Source organism: Phalacrocorax aristotelis, chromosome 9 (genome assembly GCF_949628215.1).
Source record: "Phalacrocorax aristotelis chromosome 9, bGulAri2.1, whole genome shotgun sequence".
Classification (NCBI taxonomy): domain Eukaryota; kingdom Metazoa; phylum Chordata; class Aves; order Suliformes; family Phalacrocoracidae; genus Phalacrocorax; species Phalacrocorax aristotelis.
Genome location: NC_134284.1, coordinates 37,474,611 through 37,495,730, shown reverse-complemented (window position 1 = coordinate 37,495,730; position 21,120 = coordinate 37,474,611). Strand labels below are relative to the sequence as shown.

Sequence of the window (21,120 nt, the reverse complement as noted above, 5' to 3'; positions counted from 1 at the left end):
ATCCCCGGCTAAGGGAGTCAAATGTCGGCTTTAGCCTATCCATCTGTGGTGTCCGATAACAGAACAGTCTGTGGTGACCAGGTCAGGCACCTCTAATACCAACTAGCTATCGCTTCTGGCCAGAAAGCTTTCTAAAATAAGCAGTTACTAAACCACAGATTGTTTTCTGACACTTCAGATGTTCTTGAACATTCACTCTTGCCTCTGTAGCCTCTTTAATGATACCTGTTCCCATAATTGCTTGGGTACATACCCTGTATTCTGCTAATAAATCTTCCTTTTTAGGGATCTTTTGAGTGTTTTTATTGTGTAGCTGTGTTTGCTGTAGAGCCAAACACCCTCTCAGATCAGAGTATCAGCAAAGTAAGTACAAGCAGATAAATGACCGGTAGCCAATTGCTACTAAGCAGGAGCGGATGGTAACTTCCAGAATTCCCAGCCGCTGAGATCAGCCTGGGTGTCGCAGGAGCAGGAGGCGTCAGGCACTGACTTGGGTTTTGAAGAACGGTGTCGGGTGGCTGCAGGAGAGAGGGTTTGTGATTCGTTCCAGGCAGGCTGCCTGAGAGCAAAAAAAGCGATAGATTTAGTAGATACATCAGTAATGTGTCATTGTTAGGAAGAGAAATATCACAGCTTTTGTAGAGGGAAATTGTGGTTTCTGTGTCCCTCAGGCTTCTTTCATGAATCACCTAAATATATTTTTAAGGGTCATCTGATATAATATACTTGAACTTCCAAAAAAACGTTTTGATGGTGTTGCTTCCCTTAGAGTCTCTCCTGGAACCTGAGCAACCACAGAATAGGAGGGGTTCATCATCCTGTTCATTAACCAGCTCCTGGCCTGTACTCACATGGCAGGGAGGTTAGCAGTGAAATCACACAACCATCAACATTGTTTAACCTTTTTGTAAATGGTTTGGAGAAGCGATAAAGTAAAAAATGATTTTTGGTGATAAAAGATGGCCGTAAAGAATTACAAAATTTCCTAAAGAATTAGCCTGTGAGCAAGATCTAAAAAGCTGCTGAATAAATTCTGTACAAGTTCAAAGTTGAATGGAGGAGAAAGCTGCCGTAGCCAGGAAGGGGTTGTTTTGGATACTTTTGGGTAAACATTAGTTTAATAATCACCGTTACTCAAAAAAGGGATTAGCATTTCAGAAATCAGGAAAGGAATATAAAATAAAGACAAAAAAATTACATGATAGTCAAAATCTGTTATATGCCCATATCTTGTGTCTAGCAAAAGTTCATCCACTGCCATTAAGGTCATTGGTATAGACATAATTTTTAGCCAGTGTCAGCTGACATTACGGAGCCTAGGTGAGCATGTGGACGTGTTTTGGGGAAAAAGCACTCTATAATTTCTTGATTTCTGTACTTTTCTCAATTCTTGGCCAGATGCAACACACTGGGTTAAAGCAGCTTTTGTCTGACAGCTGTGGGTACTTGTCCTCTTTCATTCTTGTGCTTCAGTCTCGTCACTGGGCACTAGTAAGTACTGTAGAGTACATAGTTGTATGTTAAACCATTTCAGAGAGGGACATTATTTTTAGATTGGATATTAGGAAAAATGTCTTCCCTGCCAGAGCGGTCAGGCCCTGGCACAGGCTGCCCAGAGAGGTGGGGGAGTCACCGTCCCTGGGGGTATTTGAAAGACTTGTAGACGTGGCACTTCAGGGCATGGTTTAGGAGGCCTGGGGGTGTTGGGTTGACGGTTGGACTTGCTGATCCTAGAGATCTTTTCCAACCTTAATGAGTCTATTCTATAACATTTTACTGCCTACAGCCCAGTTTGTCAAGCAGGTGAGCAGGATTCCTGAATGGCAGGGATGGGAGGAGCTGGAGAAGCACTGCTCACTTTGATTTCTCTATCCTCCAGAAGTCTTCCATTGTGATTGAAGGGCTTCCTCAGCGAGTGTGTGTTAACATATCCAACATATTAAAAGCAATAATTATAGCCTAGGTGATATCAGTAAACCTTAAGAAGTGTTTGTGGGGTGTGGGGGAGGACGGTCACAGCTGAGAGCATTTGAGGCATTGCATTTTGTTGTCCAGAAGACAAGAAAAGGTGTCTTCCGTGTGTTGAGGATCACATGTGGGGGCAAACACAAGGGTTTTTCCCCTGAGTATTAAGGGATCAACTGATTGCCTACAAGGAAAAAATTGTAACCACTTGACATTCGAATAGGTTGGAATATGCTGCTTTGATATCTGCTCTACCTGCTCATGCAAAATACTCTGTGAAAACCAGCAGCTTTACTGCTTAATTTTTTTTGTTAATATTCATGCTAAACCGTAAGTTAACCAGAAAAAATACCCATGTGACTAACGGTATTGGCGGTGTTGACTCCGTGGGATTTAACACTCAGTATGAAGGCTGAAAACCCCAAAGCCTTTCTTCCCTAGATGTAACCAAAAAACCAGGTCTGAAAATAGGTTCTGCTTTGGATCAGAAAAGACTTCAATGGCAGTTGCTTCTGCTGCTTTTGCCTCTGTTTCAACCAAGCTTTCGATTAAAGACGTTATAATTGTCAGAATCTATACTGTACCTGTTCACACACTTACCCTTTCATTTTTAAGTAGCAAAATTACCAGGGTTTTGGCAGATACCTGGATCTCCTTAGAAAATGTACATCCAAAGCAGCTTATGAGGAGAGAGAGGTTAATTTTAATTTTTATATTAAATGCCTTAAATTTAAATGCTAGAAAAGACAGTGTGTGTATTTGTGTATATATACATATATTTATATATTAGAAGTGAAAATTTTAATATTGAAAGTTTACTTTTTCCTTTTTATTGTCTATATTAAAAAACCCTATTGCTTTTTAAACTGAATCAGTAATTCTAAGCAAGGTCATTGATTTAGTACAATAATATACCAGCGATGCCTGTTTTTCTACTCCTGCGTGACCTATTTACTGAGTAGCTGGTACACACTGGAGCTCGCTAGGTTATAGAAGAGCTGATCAGGTAATTTTAGATTTCACAAGTTGTACACGTTCGAGCTAAAATGTGATACTGATAATTCTGTCCTTTCACTCCATCAGTATTAACTAGATTCACTGGAAGAAAGTATTTTGTTTGGGAGAAAGTATTTCCAACGGCTGAGTTGAAGTAGAACAGTTACATAACTCCATGTAAGCCTGAAATTAGGTTACTAAAGTTTGCCCTAGATGCTAAATTCTGGTAGACTTCCCCCGTCCCCCCAGGTTAGACCAGAATCATGGGTGTATGCAGTGGCCTAATGAAGTTCTTCACTGTAACAACTCCTCGCTCCTGTTTTCTGTCCTGTACCCAATGACTTATCCATGTGAGAAATTTCCCTAATTTGCCTTCTCTGGTTAAGTTTGTTTCAGGATTTTGGTAGGGAGTTTTTGCAAGCCTTTCAGAAAGCTGGGAGGGTGGCAGGCGTGGCAGCACCTCCGTGGTTTTGCTTGTTGGTCTCTTCAAAGAAATCTAACGGGTTTGTAAGGGTGATTGTTTTCAAAAGCAATATTGACACTTTTGAAGAAGACTCATCCAGTACTTTTATTACCTGCTATATTGTCTACTAACTTATTCAGTATGGACATATAAGGGTAGCAACGTATTAGCTTCCTCCCTAACCATTAAATGATGGCACCACATTTGCCACCACCTAGTTCCTGAGGTATGTAAGCAAGAGACTATGTACCACCGTTACCCACTCAGGAACTCGTTCCTGAGTTTCTTTAGGTGCTTTGGACGATGTGCTACGGTTCTGTTACCCCTTACTCTCCTAAACATACAACTGCGTGTCTGGCCATAGGAAAATGTAAATTATTTGCTCTTATCTGCTCTGTCTCTGGTCCAGTTGTGATTTGAATTATCCTTTTACCTACTCAGAACCCTCATCTTTTCCTGCAGGTTTGATTAGTTTTGCATTGCTTTACTCTGGGTTACTTAAAAAGTGCAGAACAATCTAGGGCCAAGAACGATCTGCACTGGCACCTCTTAAATGTGTGTTGGGCGGGCAAGAGCATCACCTACTTCTGTTTCAATAAGGCTTAGTGGTTTGGCAGCTAATCCGTCGTTAATCCATTTAACATAGGTTGTGTTCTTACAATGCTTCGTACTTTAATTGACGTATTATGCAATTGCGTAGTATCCAGTTGTTACTTACATAAATCTAAACATATCATTATCAACGCCGTTACCTTGTCAACCAAAGGTTTAATCTCCTCAGGTGACATTTGCAAAGTTAATTGGACCAGGTCGTGTTGATTGTTGTTTGTTACTGCTCTTTGATTTCCTACAAAGACTTCCGTAGCTTGATTTTGTGTTTTGATTGAGCTTGAGGGGAAACTAATTATTTAGAATCTACACATATCAAAATTATCTTTTAGCCCTTTCATAGTAATTGTTTTCTTCAGTATTTGGTATTAAGACTTCTTATAAATCAGCCTGTATAGGCTGGGGAGCTCCTTGGAGATCTCTTTTTAAAAAAATCCTAATCTTAGCTTCTTTGGATATGTTTATAAATGGATAGCCTAAGCCTAGGCAAAGGTGTAGCAGCTGAGCAACATCTTCTGTAGTGAGAAATGGAGTAGGAGTTTCACGGCCCTTTAGAGCTGGATCTCTGGCAATTGAACCTCCTCCCCCTGCTCTACTGCTCTGCTGTGCTGACCGTATAGAAACTGCATAGGTTTTTACTGACACGGGTGTATCACCGTTGGGATCAGGGCTTGTAACCAGCTGTGCCCCCACCCCAAAACAGCCTGTACACAGATTCTTCCTTATTTATTCTGCATATCATCCTTCCTGTGGCATGTGTATGAAATCAGTGGTAAAACCTAAATACTGATAACGTTGATGATGATGATGTTGTTATTGTTATTACTGAGAGCGAAAAAATATTAATACTGGACAGTTTGCTTTATCTACTGCAACCAGAGAGGATCCAAAACTGTGTCAGGATGTGATCCGTCTTCAGATGCATGGAAGACGGCTTCGAATCCTGTTTCAGGAATCCACTTAGACAAGCCAGGTAGCAGTAATTTTAGGTATGGTTATTTCTGCCTTGTGTAACGGGGTAGAATGACTTTCCAGGGGGGTTTTCAAACCTGGTTTTCCATGATTGACTCCTCTGGCTCCCGTAGGGAGCCTAGCAGTAAAAGGTTGTTTAACAGCAGCTCCAGGCGTACCATCTGTGGAAACTCCAACTGCTTAACAGCCTCCTTTGGGGAGATGCCTCGGTGGTCCCGGGGGTCCCGGTTTTGTCAACATGTTGGTGTCACGGTGCCATTGGTTAGAACAGCTCTGGAAGCTTCCTGAGCAACTCAATTACCCTGAGACCAGATGCCGAAGAAATGAGAAGGCGTGTTCTCTATGAAGGAAGAGCAGGGGTTATGCCCGTGGGAGAAGAGTCTGCGCATTGCCTGGGTACATATGACAGGGAGTGAAGGGTCTAGCTTGTGCTTGTGCAGAGCTAGAGGAGGATGGGGGGCTGTGAAATGCTACTGGAAGATGCAGATGTTGTTGGAGCTTGAACAGTGAATATCGGTATGGCTAACACAAGCTGAAGCAGAACTGCTCTAGTAGCATTCCTGTGGGGCAATGAGGAGGGTTCAGGAGGTTAGGATTATGAGGACCTTAATTTTTTCCTACTTATATCTGGTAAGGCTTTTGGAGAATGTTACTTGTATAGGAAGCAGGTAACGTATAAAGGTACATAATTTAAGTTCAGGATTAATAAGCCTAGGGATTCATCTGACTGAACTGCCAAATAATTGTACCTTCTGTTTAGATCTTAAATCTTCATTTTTATTAGCCAAACAAGTTTAGACTTTGAATGAGTGTTTCAAACTGTTGCTTTCGGAGCCTCATTTGACCCTTACTGTTCCTTTGGGAGATTGCATTAAGATTTTCAAATCTTAATTTAAAATGGAGAGTGAGAAGGACAATAAATAAATAGCTTTTCCATCCAGGCGGCCCTTGTATCGATACCTAACTGGGAGTGATGTCAAAGTCTATCATGCTTTTTTTCAAGTGTATTTTGAAAAGAGTTGGTTGCCTAGGTCAGTGCCTTTTTGAACAGAAGATTAATAAGCATCCGTGAAAAAAAAATAAGTTCAGAGTATGTAAGTGAGAAGTTCTTAATGTGTCATCAATGGCAACAGCCAAATTACAAACAACAGTACAAAGAGAACAGAGAACTCTAGGCTCGCTTGTGCTTGAATAAGGGTTTCTTCTGCTCTCAGCACCTTTCCCAATTTGCTAGTCCTCCCACAACCACAGCCTGTAAGCCCTAGCCTGTCTGAGGACATAATGCCCTGCACATTTTATTAGCTAAGGGAAGTTGCTTGCCGTTAATGTTCCGAGAACTGCATCTTAACTCCACAGCACAGCTGCTCGGTGCAGAACACTGCGCATTTCTTGCTCTGTTAAATGCCACCTTTATTTATGCATGGTGTCTCTTGGTCTTTCTAAAACATTCAGGCTTGACTACCCGCGCATGGAATTGCAGTTAAGCTGCCAGCGAACTTTTTGTTTGAAAGTTCTGACTTTAAATGCAAAGCACTTTCCTTTTGGTTTTTTTTCCCCCACCCCTTTCTAATAAACTTTAGGAGTATGAAAATCTTTGTCACTTGTTTTAGTTATCATTACGTCAGGTCCTTGTACGTCTGTATGTACTTACAGTAAATATGCCACTCTGTTTGTCACCAGGGAGAGTGCAGCTATGAACTGGAGATTAAGCCCCACTTACGAATTGAAGACATTAATGTTCAAAGGAATAAAAGTCATCTTTCCATGACCAACTCCACATCTGATCAGCAAGCATGCTCATCTAGAAAAGGCATGGCGCACAGATCAAAAGTAAAACCATTTTTACCTGATACGAGTGATAATGGGAGCGAATTCTCTTCCACGTTTAAAATAACAAAGACTCACAAAAGAACTTCTGGATTAAATTTGGAAGTGTCCGTGTTGCCTACAGATACTAATACTTCGGCCTCTTACTCAGCAAAAAGGCTTGCTCTGGTTGAAAATTCTGACCAGGGCAGTGAAAAGGATGAGGAACTAGAGGTGACATTTGACCTAAATGAATTCATTGACCTCTGTGACAACAGTGAAAGTACTATAATTCATGAAAGTACAGCAATAAAGGAATACAAAACTGTAGATAAAGCTTGTAAGTCACTGGGGACAAACCACGCAGATTCAGGTTACAGTAGCTTCACGGATGAGAAGTCACCTGTGTCCTCTGACTTATTTTATCTTCCTGAATCATACGTGGATTCATTTGCGCTTGTGAGACCATCCGAGGAGCCTTCTTCGTTAAAACAAATGCTTTCCAATGTGAAAAGGCTTCTATCACAATCTCCTCCCTCTTTGAATAAACTTTATGATTTTGAAAACGTGATGAGAAATGAAGAAACAATATGTCCTTTTCAAAAAGCTATTTCTGGTCATTATTCAGAAAGGCTGCAGGACAAGGTCTTTCCTGAGTCCTCAGAAGTCGATCGTTCGCTGCTGCTCTTTGAAAATCCTGAACTGAAAGTCACCAGCGACTTGTGTGCTTCTGCAAGTACCCATTTTCCAAAAACTGTACCATCTTCCGAGACGGCTGTTGTTAAAGCCAAGGAGGAACTTCACTGGAACGAGAGCTTTGATAGTCTGTTTGAGAATGAAGAATTCACTGAAATTCAAAAGCAGACTCCAACAATAAATCACGCTCTGACAAATAACCCTTCAAATAGGTATTTTGTTCGAGAAGATAAAGATCTTGACGTGAACAAGAAAAATGTGATAATCGATGAAGAGAAGAGTGTACATTTGTTTGAAGATGACCACATTTATGACACAAGTAATGGAAGTTTTTCAGGTGAGAGTGGTGTTCTGCCAGTTGCAGAGCGAGGCTCCGAGTGGGCTCCCTCCGAGGTGCGCTGCGTGAACGCTGACAAAGCCTGCAAGGAGCAGCCAACGAGCGGTAAAGCCACAACTGCAGAAATGTCAGGTGATATTAGTGTGACTGAGCACTTTCTGGATGATGATGATCTTTATGACTGTTCTCAAGAACTGTTTTCTGTTAACTTTGATCTGGGATTTTCCATTGAAGAGTGCAAGAATGAAGCTCTAAGTACTAGTAATACCAGAGAATTAAATGGTGCCTCAGGGAGTCATGTGGATGTTAAATCCATTGGCGATAAAAAAAAATTACTGAATAGCTCCAGAGTTGAAACGTCACCACGACGGGATTGCCGAAATCTGGAGAGGAGAGACATTTCCATACCTTTGCCATTCCAGAGTAGGAGCAAGAATGATAGAGAAGGGGCTGAGGATGCTACCACTGCAGTGCCTTTCTTGAAGTCGGGAAACAGGAGAACAGGAATTGGATCACCTGAAGCTTTGGCTTCTGCACTTTCTACCCCAACAAGTAGAAAGTTTAACAATATTGAAGCTGTCAAAAGAATTCCTGTGAATATCTCCTCTAGCACCAGGGAGCAAATTCCAGAGGCGCCTCTTGCAGCTAAAGACAAGACAAGCCCACGTAGGCAGAACTTTGGGAGTTCAGCCATGGATGCGCTTGATTCCCCTTTAGAAAGAACTGAAAACCTGGAAGACACCAACCTTCGTAGTTCACGTGTGTTTCCTGCTGAAGGTAGGGATTTCAGTGGTACAGTCAGTTAATACCTTTGTGTTTAAATAAATAACGTAGAATCCAGTATCTGTTCGATCCTCAATTTGGTTTTATGACTTAGGTGGGAAGGGTGAATGGGAATAATGGTTATAATACTAGAAGCTGGCTCAATGGGGAGACTTTCCAGAGCCTCAACCCTGCGTACGAGCTCAGCCATTTGAGGCGGATGCATGCACGTGCACATTGGAGGAAGTACTTGGAATTAAACCTCTCGTATCTCTTCACAAGTGCTAACAGTGCAACCGTGAGAGACATAACTGTGTGAGCTATAGCTGCCTATAAAGGCCTTTCTTAATCCTCTCAGTGCCTAACTCGTAATCATATGGATCTGTTGCACTTCAATCCCTGAATCTGTGCCTTCATATTTTCCTGTCATTGTTCCTGAGGAGCAGAAACTCTGCTGGTGGATTTCTTTCAGTTTAGTTGCATAATTTGCTGATTATAACCTCAGCACAAACCTGGATTGTCTTAAAAATAGTGGCTGTTTGTAGGCTCCGTTCTAGTTTTTTTATTTTCTCCCTTCTCTCTCCCTTTTTCTTTTTCTGCTTTAGGATCAATATACCATAAAAAAAATTAATATTCAAATATTGCCAGTATATAAGTGACGGTCATTCTTCACTCATAGGTCACTTATGGGTCATATTCACACCCTTTGTTGTGTTTATCTCTGAATAACCCTGAATTACTTGCAGAATAATTCGGGCTTACTAGCACTCGCTCTGATTTGTAGGGCACATTGAGTTTTTCTGAATGGTTTTGTTACTGTCCTTAAACATTGAAACAAAGCGTAAACAGTCCCTTTGGTGCTTTAAGAGTCTTTTTTTCCTTCTCTTTGAATTTGTGTGATAGTCATCCTATTTTCCAAAGGTGATTGACTGTTGAATGATACCTTTCTTCCTGAATCATGATATCTTCAAACTGATACGTTAGTTTGCTGAATTCAAAAATTGTAATCTATTTTATAAAAAAAAAACCAAAACCAAACAAAGAAAAAACCCACACCAAAAACAAAACTACAAAAGGAAACAAAATGCTGTTTTAGAATTGCAGGGTTAACACTGAACCTGGATCAGATTGTTAAGGGGCTTTGTCCTGTCAGGTCTTGAAAACCTCCCCGGAGAGTGTGTGCTGTTGAAATGATAGTTATTGGGGTTTAATTATGTTATTTTAGAAGTGGAATGTTTGGGAATTTTGTGCTTTTCCTTAAAGAAGTTCAAACCTTTGAGTGATTTAGCCAGAGCCAACTCTCCATCCCGCCCTCTCCTGCCATACTCCTTTAGAACAGAGTTAAAAATACGCTAGAATGCGGTAGCTGCGGTTAGTGTCGAGCCTGCTTTGGGGTAGGAAGGATGTTACCAGAGGTGGCGTGCCTGTTGCACTCAGGCAGGGTCTCTGTCAGCGCTGGAGCTTCGTCGTGCAGAATGTGAAGGAATAGCATGTCTTTCATCAAGGCAGTCCTTTGTAAAAACAAAAAAAGCTGCACTTGTTTGAAAAGGAATTGGAAAGAGGAGTTTCCAGCAAGTTCTGGTTTTGTTTCAGTGCACCCAGAGGGGTATGTATTACAGAATGCTTCCAGAAGTGTAACTCTTCCTCAACTTTTCAGGGCTTCTTCTCTTGGTTTCATTTTTCACCTCCCTTTTTCTGTATCTGTACTGCCTGGGGTAATCGCTTCCCTGCAGAGACTCTCCAGGGAGGTAGGATTTATTGTACATCTCAGCTGGAGATTATTTATTTTGATTAACAAGGCTAAAGAGAACAATATTTGCCACATAGATCAATAAGTAATCTCCTTTGGAGGTACTTCTATGAAAGAGACAGATTTTGATTGCTCAGTTATAGCAATATTGTGTTGTGAACAATGCATTTTCTTGTGAATGTTGTTTACTACTTTTTCTGCAGGAGCCAGCAGTGAGAGTGAAGAAGAGATTGTTTTCCAGAGAAAAAACAGGAAAAAAAAGAATGTTTTGGAGTCTCCTGGTGTGAGTCTTGGAAAAAAGGGGAGCGGGGGGAGAGGAAGACAAGAGAAGCAAAATGACAAACACCAAAACAAAAATCCTCTTTGCAATTACACTTATTTCTGTTTACACAGGTTCTGAGCGAGAGTGATTTTGAGTCGCCGATTCGTGCCATCAGAAAACGTCGACACCCACTTAACATGGTTAGTACATGCTTTGGTGAGGCCGAAGGGAGATAATGCAAGCTCATTTATGGAGTACATGTTTAAACATTTACCTTTGATCCAGGCAGTAGGCAAGTGTTATTAAAAATATCTTATTCCAGCTGACCTAAGGCATATTAGAATGTAGTTGCTTTCCTTCAGTTCTTTCCCGAGGTCTCCAAAGATGACTTTGTACTTGTCTGGCTGTGAATTATTGTTATAGGCAGGAGAGCCGAGCCTCTCCCTTTGTGAAAGGCAGTAAAATAACCTTTTCTTCACAAAGCTTTGAATGAAAAAAAAAGTTCATGTCACATTTGACTTGATTTTTCTCCCAAATAACATTTCCTCGTTCCTTTTGTATTCAATAAGATGATTAGTGTCATTCACAAATAATCAGGTATTGCTTAAAACCCCCAGATGTTGAAGGATGACTGTGTAATTAAAGTATTGCTTGCTTCAGTCTTATTTATTGGCGTGTTTGTGACGTGTCCCTCTAGTCTGACGTGTCCAGTGATGACAGCGCGGATTTCCACAACAACTCAAGCAGGACCACGAAGAGCAGCTCGGCACCCTGTAACCAGAAACAGCCGAGAAGTACGAAGCGCCAAAAGGTCAAGAGCAGTTTTAGGTACAAGGTACGTGACGTTCCGTGCCTCTCAGTGCGCTGAAGGCCACATTTGGAGCCGTTTGCACTGGAGCTGCAGCAGAGGTCATGGCTGTGCTTTGGGGGGGGGTGTGTGTGTGGCAGCGCACGTTTGCACCGTGGCAAACCCTAGTGCGGAAGAATGCTTCCTTGAACACAGGTGGCACGTGGTACCGAACAAAAACAAACAAAAAAAAGAGACAGCAAGGCACTGAGATTCTGCTTTCTGTTCAAACTGCAGGAATGAACTTAAAATATTTTCTAATGTGCCTGTATTTAAATCTTTAAAAACAAATGAAAATGCCAGAAATGCTGAGCACTCATTTCACATACTTAGGATGAAAATTTACTGTGTCGTTGAGTCACTCGTTCTGGAGCTTGTGTGTATTTTATGGCCTGAAAAACGGAGCTTCTGTCTATTTTATGTCCTTTGTAGGGTCTCGCAATATAACTGTATTATAGTAGGCATGCAGCTGGGCAGGTGTTTGTTTTTAAGACATCATTTAGGAGGGTCGAGGCTCATAGCAGTTTCGCACAAGTCTGTTGCAAACCCTTGAGATGAAATCTCAGAAGACTGGATAATGACCTTAACCCTCATGTCCATTGCCTGGCTTTCAGAGGAAGCTGCAGGGCCCTGCATAGTCATGGTCTGAAGCAAACTAACGATTTACATTACACATAGGAGATACTCAAAGCTTAGTCAGACTCAGGAAGCTCAGGTACTTGTCCAGAACTTACACTGTTAGGGCATTTGATCATATGGATTTATTGCCTGCTCCAACGGTGTCGGCTTTGAACATCTTACAACAGCAATGGTCCCTCGACCCCAAAGCTTAAATCAGAACTTAGTATTTCACACTTTAATCTGCCACTGCAGGGATGGATGCAGGAGAGGACGAGGGGCCAGAACCATATATTCATAGCAAGTTGAAAAGCTCTTAAATACACACGGATGTGGTTCCACCAGGCAGAAATTACTGTTTCAAAGATAATCTTCATTATGGACACTTCCCTATAGCCTCAGTATTTTATGTTCTGGAATACAAAGAACTAAGTAGATTAAAAAAAGAGGTTTCAATTTTATTTAAACACTTTTTTGATGTGAGACCAAAAGGCTCATGGAAAGAGAGTGTGTCCCCTGTATGCTTAGGAAGTTCTACTCTGCCTTCATGTATCATCTTACCTAAACATTCATGGTGATGAACATGTCAGAATTCCAGATCCACAGCAGATCCAAGACATTAAAATTATTCTGATGAGTCCACCGCCAGTTAGGGTGTTGTGTCAGAAGTGCAGGGAATGGAGCTGTAAGTGCAGCCAAGCTCTGCAGTTAGCTTAACGGAGTCTGTGAGAAGCCCAAGGTGACCAAAATAGCCACTGGTGCTGAATTCAAAGATTCAGTAAATAATTTAAGAACCCGGTAACTTACTGTTCCCCAAGCGTGACCAGGCTCTTGACTGTCAGTTTCTGGTGTCTCGGTGCTTTTCACACCGCAGGGTTTGTCCTCTCCATGGTCCTTTGCAAGTAAGAAGGATTAAGACTAATTGGCAATAGCATCGAGAGTTCTTTCCTGTAAACAGGTGACCTCCAGTGTGTTTCAGAATAATCAAAACTGTTCTAGAAAGGAACTATTAATAATGTCTGTCATTCAGGCTTACTAATTGGTGTAAGCAAATAATTAAAAGACTTAGGAAAGTATGAAAATCAGCGATGTCACTTATTGTAGCACAAGCTGCCATAGTCTTTCATGCACCAAAGTGAAATTTGCAGCGTTGTGCTTTTAATTCAAGGTATTTTGAAGGCAAACAAATCATTCTTTTGGAGTAATTGGGAGACATAATGGGATTTGAGTTTTTTTTTCCCCCTATCTTTTATTTTAGTACTTTATAGCTGAAATGATAAGTGAAAGTTACCTTAATATAAAGTATCTCTGACAAAACATCTCTCTGAATTAATTTGTTTTGTTTCCATGTACTTTGTTGTGAATGTTCTGTTGTCTGTTTTCAAGGGAACTCAGTACCAGGGTTGTTATCGTGTCTCCTGGGCTGCAGCTCACATGTGAAGTGCCTCATCTTCCCTGAAAGACAAGCATTTTCTCAATAATGAGTCGCACTGTGTGATGAATTCATGAAACAATTAATCCTAAATCCTAAAGAGGAAAGGGCAAACCCGCCCGAAGTCTGTATCTGAAGTTTCGAGTGGACTTGGGGTCAGAGTAATCCAGCCCTTCAAAATCAAAACAGATTTTCGAAAGCGAATAAAATGGATAAAACTAGATTCATTGGTTACAAAACAACCTGATATTTTTGGGTAGCTTCGCTACAACGGTTAGTAAGTTCTGCCCGTACTATTACCTGGTCTGGGTGCAGACAGTGCTGCGCACTGTCGTTACCTTTGGCCGGCGCTTTGAAATGCAGTCCGGCCTCCGCCTTCTGAGCTGGTGGGACAGACGTCTGTGCGCTGCCGTGTATTTCACTGATCCGCGTGTTCTTTACCTCTGTTCCCTCTGATGCGTTCTATTTTCAAAGCCAGAAGCCTAATATCCGTGGTTGTCTGAGTAGCTGATGTTCTGAAGCCATGAACTGGTTTAATCGGAGGTCTAATACGTAACATTAGGCAATTGGGAGCCACCTTCTAACTCAGATTTTGTGTGGATTTTTTTCACTTCTAGAATGCAGCGAGACAGTTTTTAGATGAAGAAGCTGAGCTGTCCCAGCAAGATGCAGACGGTGTTTCATCCGACGAGAGCGATGATGCAGAGGACAAGCTGAACTCTTCGCTCGCTCAGTTCCTGAACGATGATGTAGAGGTCACGCAAGCGTTAAACGGTGAATGAGGAGAGCTGTGATGGTTTTAAGCTAAGGGGTGTTGCTTAGCAAATGATGTATGATAGGCATGGCCAACCCGTCAGCTGATGTGTCAGCATGCGTTAGCTAGTGAGCAGTAACCTCCTCGGCTGTGGTAAACCTGGGGCTTTCCGTTATCTGTCTGGACCTTTTCTGTTTGTATTCGCATGGGTTTCTTATGTAGTAAGCTCCTCCCTGGAGCCTCTGCCGTGCAATAGCTTTGGGCAGGCTGGAGCCTGTTCTTCGAGGATTGTGGGGCAGGAGATCGCCTCTTGCTGAGGGTCGACCCCCCCCCCCCCCCCTTATGACTGAACAGGAACACGATTTTCAATTGCACGTAGAAATTTCTGAATCTTTCAGGTCTTCTGTTACAGAGAGACCTAAAATATGATATGAAATAACGATATGAATGATAAAGATAAAATCACAGCGTTGACGCTGACAGAGCTGAGAAGGTAATGCTGTTTTTTGGCCAGGATGGTTTACTTACCCCAGTGCTTATGAGCCTTGTCTTTGCCTGGGATATTTGCATGATGGAATCGTCTTATTGCCATTTAAGATTCCCAGGTGTTACTGAGGATTTTCTTTCTCCACTGAAATTGTGGGTTGTTCCCTGTAAGATGCTGTGTGGGCTTCAGTAAACACATCCTTTCTCATACAGCCTGTGAAATCGGTTGTGTCTGTTTTGGGGGGGACTTGCAACACGGAAAACTGAGTAATTTGGGTTTCCTGTAGTTAACATTGCCCTTATCCCTGCTCACCTGCTTGGCAAACTAGGCTGTAGGCAGTAAAATGCTATAGAATAGAATCATAGAATCATTAAGGTTGGAAAGACAAGACCTCTAGGATCATCAAGTCCAACCCCACCCCAACACCCCCAGGCCTCCTAAACCATGTCCCCAAGTGCCACGTCTGCACAGTGTTTGAACCCCCCCAGGGACGGTGACTCCCCCACCTCTCTGGGCAGCCTGTGCCAGGGCCCGACCACTCTGGCAGGGAAGGCGTTTTTCCTAATACCCAGTCTAGGCAAGCTGGGTAGGCCTAGCCCTTGGCTTTGGGATTTTCAGAGGTGTCTGGGAATTTCAAATTTTTATTTTGTGAAATACAGGGTATTGGGAGACTAGAAAGGAATTACTTAATATTGAAAACACAACATAACAATAATGAATTTAAAATTATATCCTTAATAACACTGTATTCTCTTCTATCTTCTTGTTTTTATCCAGACTGTGAGATGAAAAGAGTTTATCTGAAATCTGTGCGTAGTCCAGCTCTTGGCAATAGATACAAAATGGTTCATCGTGAATTCAACGACACGGCAATTTTCTCACAGGTACGAAATGAAATACCTCCCATCCTTGTGAAATTCCGATTGCGGGTTCCTTGCGAAATACGACTGTGACCGTATCTAGGTTCTAATCCTCCTTTGAAGTGTAGTTTGCAGCCTAATGTTGATAAATAATACGTTCTAGCAAAGACTTTTCACTTCATTTTGATTTTTAAGTGAAAGCGAGCAGAGTCCTTCCACCTCTGCGGAGACACACAACGGAGATATTCCTGTCTGTAATTCCAACCTGTTCGATAGTCGTATTAGCGAGCGAGTCTCGCTTCTGTCGTGATACTACAATTCACAGTCCCAATAAAAGCTTTCTGGTGATGAATCATGGGGCTCATCCGCGTGTACGCTTGTTCCCGACACAGCCACGCGTGCGTAGGGCCCTCCCGGGAAGCAGCTCGGGAGCTGCAGAGCATATTCAGCAGGGGAGGCTTTGGGAGGTGTGAGAAGGCCCTCGGCCCCGCAGTGCTTGTGCGTAGGATGGATTGGGGCAGCAAAGCGCGTTTACCGAGGAGCAAAATCATTACGGTGCTTTGAAACTCATTGGGTTTGGTTTTTCCCCCCCAACAGATTCCTGAGCAAGACCAGACTTATGCAGAAGACAGTTTCTGTGTTGGAGAGGGGGAAGAGGAAACTTGCAGAAAAAGTGAATCTAGTGAGGAGGAAGTGTGCGTTAATTTTGATCTCCTAAATAATGAGAGTTTTACTAGTGGAAGAAAACACTACCTCACTCGCCGCAGGAGAAAATTAAACGAGGCCAGGATGGAAGAGAACTACTCTGGCACAGTGCAAAAGAAGAAACCATCCCGAATTATCGTCCTCAGTGATTCCAGCGGGGAAGAAACAGGTGTTAGCAATGAGAGGCCCATGAAAACAGACTGTCTCGGGGCAGAACAGGAAAGTGCGAAGTCACCCACGTCATTGCCTTCCGCCTCTTCTGCGCAGCACAGAACAATTGCTGGGGACATCGGTGTTCATCAGTCTGTGGAGAGTAAGAGCAAGATGCTTCTCAGCTTGAAAGCTTCGGTGTCTGAAAGGCTGGATTTTCACCCAGACCATCAAGTCAGGAGCACACGCCTTCCACTAGCTGTCGCTAGCTCTGATTTGGGGAAGGAGGATCTCCAGGCTCCCGCTGAGGTCGGTGTTAATTCAAAACAAGGAATTCCTCTCACCTCATGTTTGTTAAAGAACCCCACGCAGTGGCAACCTGTCCTGTTGCGCTGTTGTTTTGAGGGCTGTCGGCCATACAGCCGCTATAGCGAGCGTGCTTCTGGCAGGGGAGGAGCAGGGCCGTTCTGCTTGTACTGCTTCACGTCGTCGCGCTCTCCTGTGACATCGGGAGCTTCAGCACTCGCAGGATAACTTGGGGAGTGTCTCAGCAGCTGACCCGTAGCAACTGTGGATTAGGCACTGCCTCGAGTCTGACAGTCGTGGGGGAGTATGGATCGATTTCAGTCGAGTGTCCACTGATAATTTGGGTTTCGTAGTTATAAAATACTTGTTCACTGTCCTAAATTAAGACCCTTCATAGCCAGAGGTTGGATTCCTGATCTCTTACACTTTTCTGCCTGACCTGTACCCTCTACAGTATTCAGTTTTTATTGAACTCATTAGTGAAGGCTGCCTGTTTTTGTCATTTAAGCTGCTAAATATTTACATCAACTAATTTGGGAGATTGTTTATCGGGGATTAAAGTGTTAATCTGAAAGTGTTAATGTTTTACAATTGCAATATCAAAAAATACCTTTTTTCCCCAAGATTTTATTAATTGTATTTTAAAAAAAAAAAAGGTTGAACAAAGCGTATCTGTTAAGCATCAGTATTTGAAAACTGTTGTTTTTTTTAATTGTTCTTGGCCTTATGCTTCCATGATCTCCTGGAAACACTGTGTGGTTTTTCAACATTTACAGGTGGGAAGTTCTTTGAAGAACACCGGTAGGAGCACTTCAGTTCCGCCTTGTTCTGCTTCCGCAAACCCCTCTTCAGCTACGGCTCTGTCCTCCCGTGACCCTCTGGAGAAAAAGCCTCCGCTCTGCATTCTGGTAGACAGCCGTGAGATCTCCTCTGGAGCAGAGGTGATTTCTTCCTTGAAGGCGGTTCATGGCGTGAAGGTGCAGGTTTGCTCGCTGAGCAGCAGCGATTACATCGTGAGCAACTGCATGGCCGTGGAAAGGAAATTTCTGTCAGAATTACTGAACTCCGTGAACAGAAATAAAGTCACCCAGCGGATCCAGCACCTGCAGAGCATGTTTCAGAGAATATGCGTGATCGTGGAAAAGGACAGGATTAAGACAGGTAGGTGTTCCCAGGCGGGGGCACCGTGGGGCCGCGCTGGTCTGCCCAAGGCTTGCGCTGGCCACGCTGGCTTCGTGTATCGTGCGGGACGGAATGGGGATTGAAAACCTGTACGTTAGTCTCTGCAGGAGTATTACATTAATAAGGTCACCAGCTGAACACTAAAACTTGTTTTGCTTTTGAGGGCCATTTAATCTGGGCAGAGATACACAACTGGATCCAGAGGGGTACACTGCTTACTGGTTACTGAGGCAGGGGAAGGCACGTTAACGCAAACGTTATTAACTGCCCATACTAATAGGCGCAAAAGAAACCCAGCTTCAAGACGGATTTCAACACAGAAGGAACAAGCACAAGCCTACCTATGCTCAGCACGGAAATAATAGCCGGCTCGAGAGAAATATGTTTTTTCTAGCAGTGCCCTAATGCGTGGCATTGCGGAACCACAGGGGGAAACTCACGGGTTAGAACCAGCGAGAGCGGTAGCCAGGCTGAGCACGCCGGCCCACATGTCGTTACCTCCGAATTGTAGAGACCAAACCACGTAACGGCTGCTGCCTCAGCAGGCGAAAGAAAAGAGAGAAGCCAAAAAGAGTGCTCCTACCAAGAGTTACTTTGGAAAGGCTGTGTTTGACCTACTGCCTCGTGTCACGCAGCACAGAAAAGAGGAGTCTCAAAGACGCCTCCGGACTTGATTAAACAAGGCTATTTCTTTAATTTAGATAATTTGGCCAAGCCATTTGCTGTTATCCTGAGATCCAAATTATGCCATCAAACAATTTTACTAAGGCTCAGCACCATCTAGACAATAACCGAGAGATCTTGCTTGCACCTGCTTCACAGAAGACATAACTAGAGCTCACAGCTCCAGTTAAATTACAGACGTTCTGGGATATAAAACTCCACTATAGAAATCAAATTATTGTGGATGCAGCTTTGTTTTTGTGACAGAAATCTAATTTATTGATGGTTCAGATATGGAAACAATAATAGAATTGGTCACTGAAGATGTAGCTTCTCCGCAGGGGCTGTAGATAAGTGGATTGGATTTGAGCTGCCTTTTTACCTCGCTGCGAAGGCACCATTCATTTTCATTGGTTTTGTCCAGTTTTACTCATTACGCTGTTTCCGGAGAGCTGCCCGTTTCTTGTTGGACAGCGTTCAAGTGTGTTCTTACTTTTGTAGCTTTCACCAACCCTCTTCTGATTTGGTCTGCCCTGTTGTTCGTCACTTACCACGTGTTCCTCCCAGTCCTCTCCTAATGACATTTCATTTGCAAGTTCAGTGTTAATTCCTGAACCCCACCTCTGAAATACCCAAGTACATCCTGCTCCTGTGACCCCTCCTGCCTCCCTTCCTGGGGCCGTTTTCCTTCATCTTGTTTTCGGTTGTGTGTTCTCAAAGCAGGGGATCTTTGAGCCGTTTTTGCTTTGCGAGTGATTCGTATTAGACTTTTCACAGTAATTTTAGCACTTCAAACTCACTGAGTTTTCTGTATTTTAACGCTGCAGGAGAAACGTCACGGTTTTTCCAGAGGACGCAGTACTACGATGGTGTGCTCTCAGCCTTGGTCCAGGCTGGCATCCGCATTCTTTTTAGCTCTTGCCAAGAGGAAACTGCCGGTTTGCTGAAAGACCTGGCTCTGGTGGAGCAAAGAAAAAATGCCGCCATTTGTGTGCCAACGGAGGTGGAGGGTCACAAACGGGAAATGCTCAACTTCTACTTGAGCATTCCGAACCTCAGCTACGTGGCTGCCCTCAATATGTGCCATCACTTTGGCTCCGTGAAGAAGATGGCAAACAGGTAACAGCAGAGATGTGCGGCAAATGCTCCGGGGCCTGACTTTGCTTTTGCTCCTGTCTCGTCGGGCGCCTGCTGCTGGGGTGCTTGCTCCCAGATCCTTTCTCTTACTGGAAGGCGCTTTCCTGTCTCCGTATCAGTCCTGGTCTGTACACATTTCTCAGTCCCCTCGAGCCGAGCAGGCCCAGGCAGCGACACGGGCTCCGCTCCCACCACCCCTCCCGCTGCCCTACCTCTTCCTTTCCCCATTCACAGCAGTCTGTCTTCTCTGCACCTCTCCCCGGTTTGCTCAGTGTGTGCTCTCAGCGAGGCGACCGCCAGCAGCTCCTGGCGTCCCTCTCGCTCGCTTCTTCTTCTGGCCACTGGCGGTTTGCCCTTTGTCTCTCGCAGCTCCCCGCGGGACATCGCTGCCAGCGCCCACGTCAGCCCGCAGAAGGCGGAGGAGATCTACTGCTACCTCCACCACGGTTTTGATGTGCAGATGCTGCCCGAGAACCTCTGCGCCAGGGGGAGAGGCAACGCGGCTGCCCACAGCTGAGGGGAGTGAAACTTGGTTTCGGAACCCAGGGCTGTTTTCTTTTAATTGCACTTTATTGAGTTTTGATTCACTGTAAAATATGTAAATAAATCCTTGCAGAAACGTCAGAGGCTTCTGGCGTGGTACAGCCGCTCCTGCCTGTCACCGAGCACGAGGCTGGGCCCGTCTGCGACGCTCGCCCCCACATCCCCAGACACCGGGGCCCTGCCACCGCTGCCCGGCGCCTCCTGGGGCACAGGGCAAGGCTGCCTTTTGGTTGCTGGGTATGATCATTCCAAAACTCCTTTACTAATGAGAACCACGGCCGAAGCGTTTTGGCAACGGAAGGCTTTCTGCCTTGGGTGGAAAGGCGGCAGCAGAGGGGAAGGAGCCTACCGGCAGTTGCTCGCCATCCGCAGCAAGATCAGTACCCATGTTTGCTAGGGAAAAAGTGAATTGCCCGATGTTCCTTGTTCTTGCCCGGAACGCTGACAGCTGCGACGTAGGGATGGATGGGCCCAGGCAGCAAGTACATCCCCCTCCCCTCCTCTCCCACCCCCACCACCCCTGCTTCCCCATCCCCGCCCGCTTGGCTGCAGGTGACCCCGGGGGAAGCCTCCCTCCAGCGCCCCGCTGCAGCCTGGTGCTGCCACACCGTGGCTACCTGGCAAAGGAACGGGTTTATCCCTTCCTGGAGCACGTTCCTGAAGGGGCCCGTACAGAAGTGAGGGAATCGAACAGCGATAAAGCACCTGGCTGGCCCAGGAGGGGCATGGGTCTGACACAGACCAGCAACAGGCTGACATCAGCCGTTCATGGCTATTTAAAATCAAGAGAGGATGAAAACACGTGCAGGCCCTGATAT

General features: G+C 44.1%; 1 protein-coding gene across 1 annotated transcript in view; it reads left to right on the top strand.

The window, feature by feature from the left end:
• Positions 1-20,383, top strand: part of FANCM (FA complementation group M) — a 74,891-nt gene extending 54,508 nt beyond the window's left edge. The window contains exons 14-23 of the mRNA XM_075104402.1: positions 6,686-8,621; positions 10,560-10,639; positions 10,750-10,818; positions 11,316-11,453; positions 14,133-14,289; positions 15,534-15,640; positions 16,214-16,780; positions 17,554-17,938; positions 19,450-19,741; positions 20,129-20,383. Of these exons, the coding sequence (XP_074960503.1) occupies positions 6,686-8,621; positions 10,560-10,639; positions 10,750-10,818; positions 11,316-11,453; positions 14,133-14,289; positions 15,534-15,640; positions 16,214-16,780; positions 17,554-17,938; positions 19,450-19,741; positions 20,129-20,276 (3,879 nt within the window). The 3' untranslated portion in view covers positions 20,277-20,383. The remainder of the gene's footprint in view (positions 1-6,685; positions 8,622-10,559; positions 10,640-10,749; positions 10,819-11,315; positions 11,454-14,132; positions 14,290-15,533; positions 15,641-16,213; positions 16,781-17,553; positions 17,939-19,449; positions 19,742-20,128) is intronic.
• Positions 20,384-21,120: the final 737 nt, after the last annotated feature.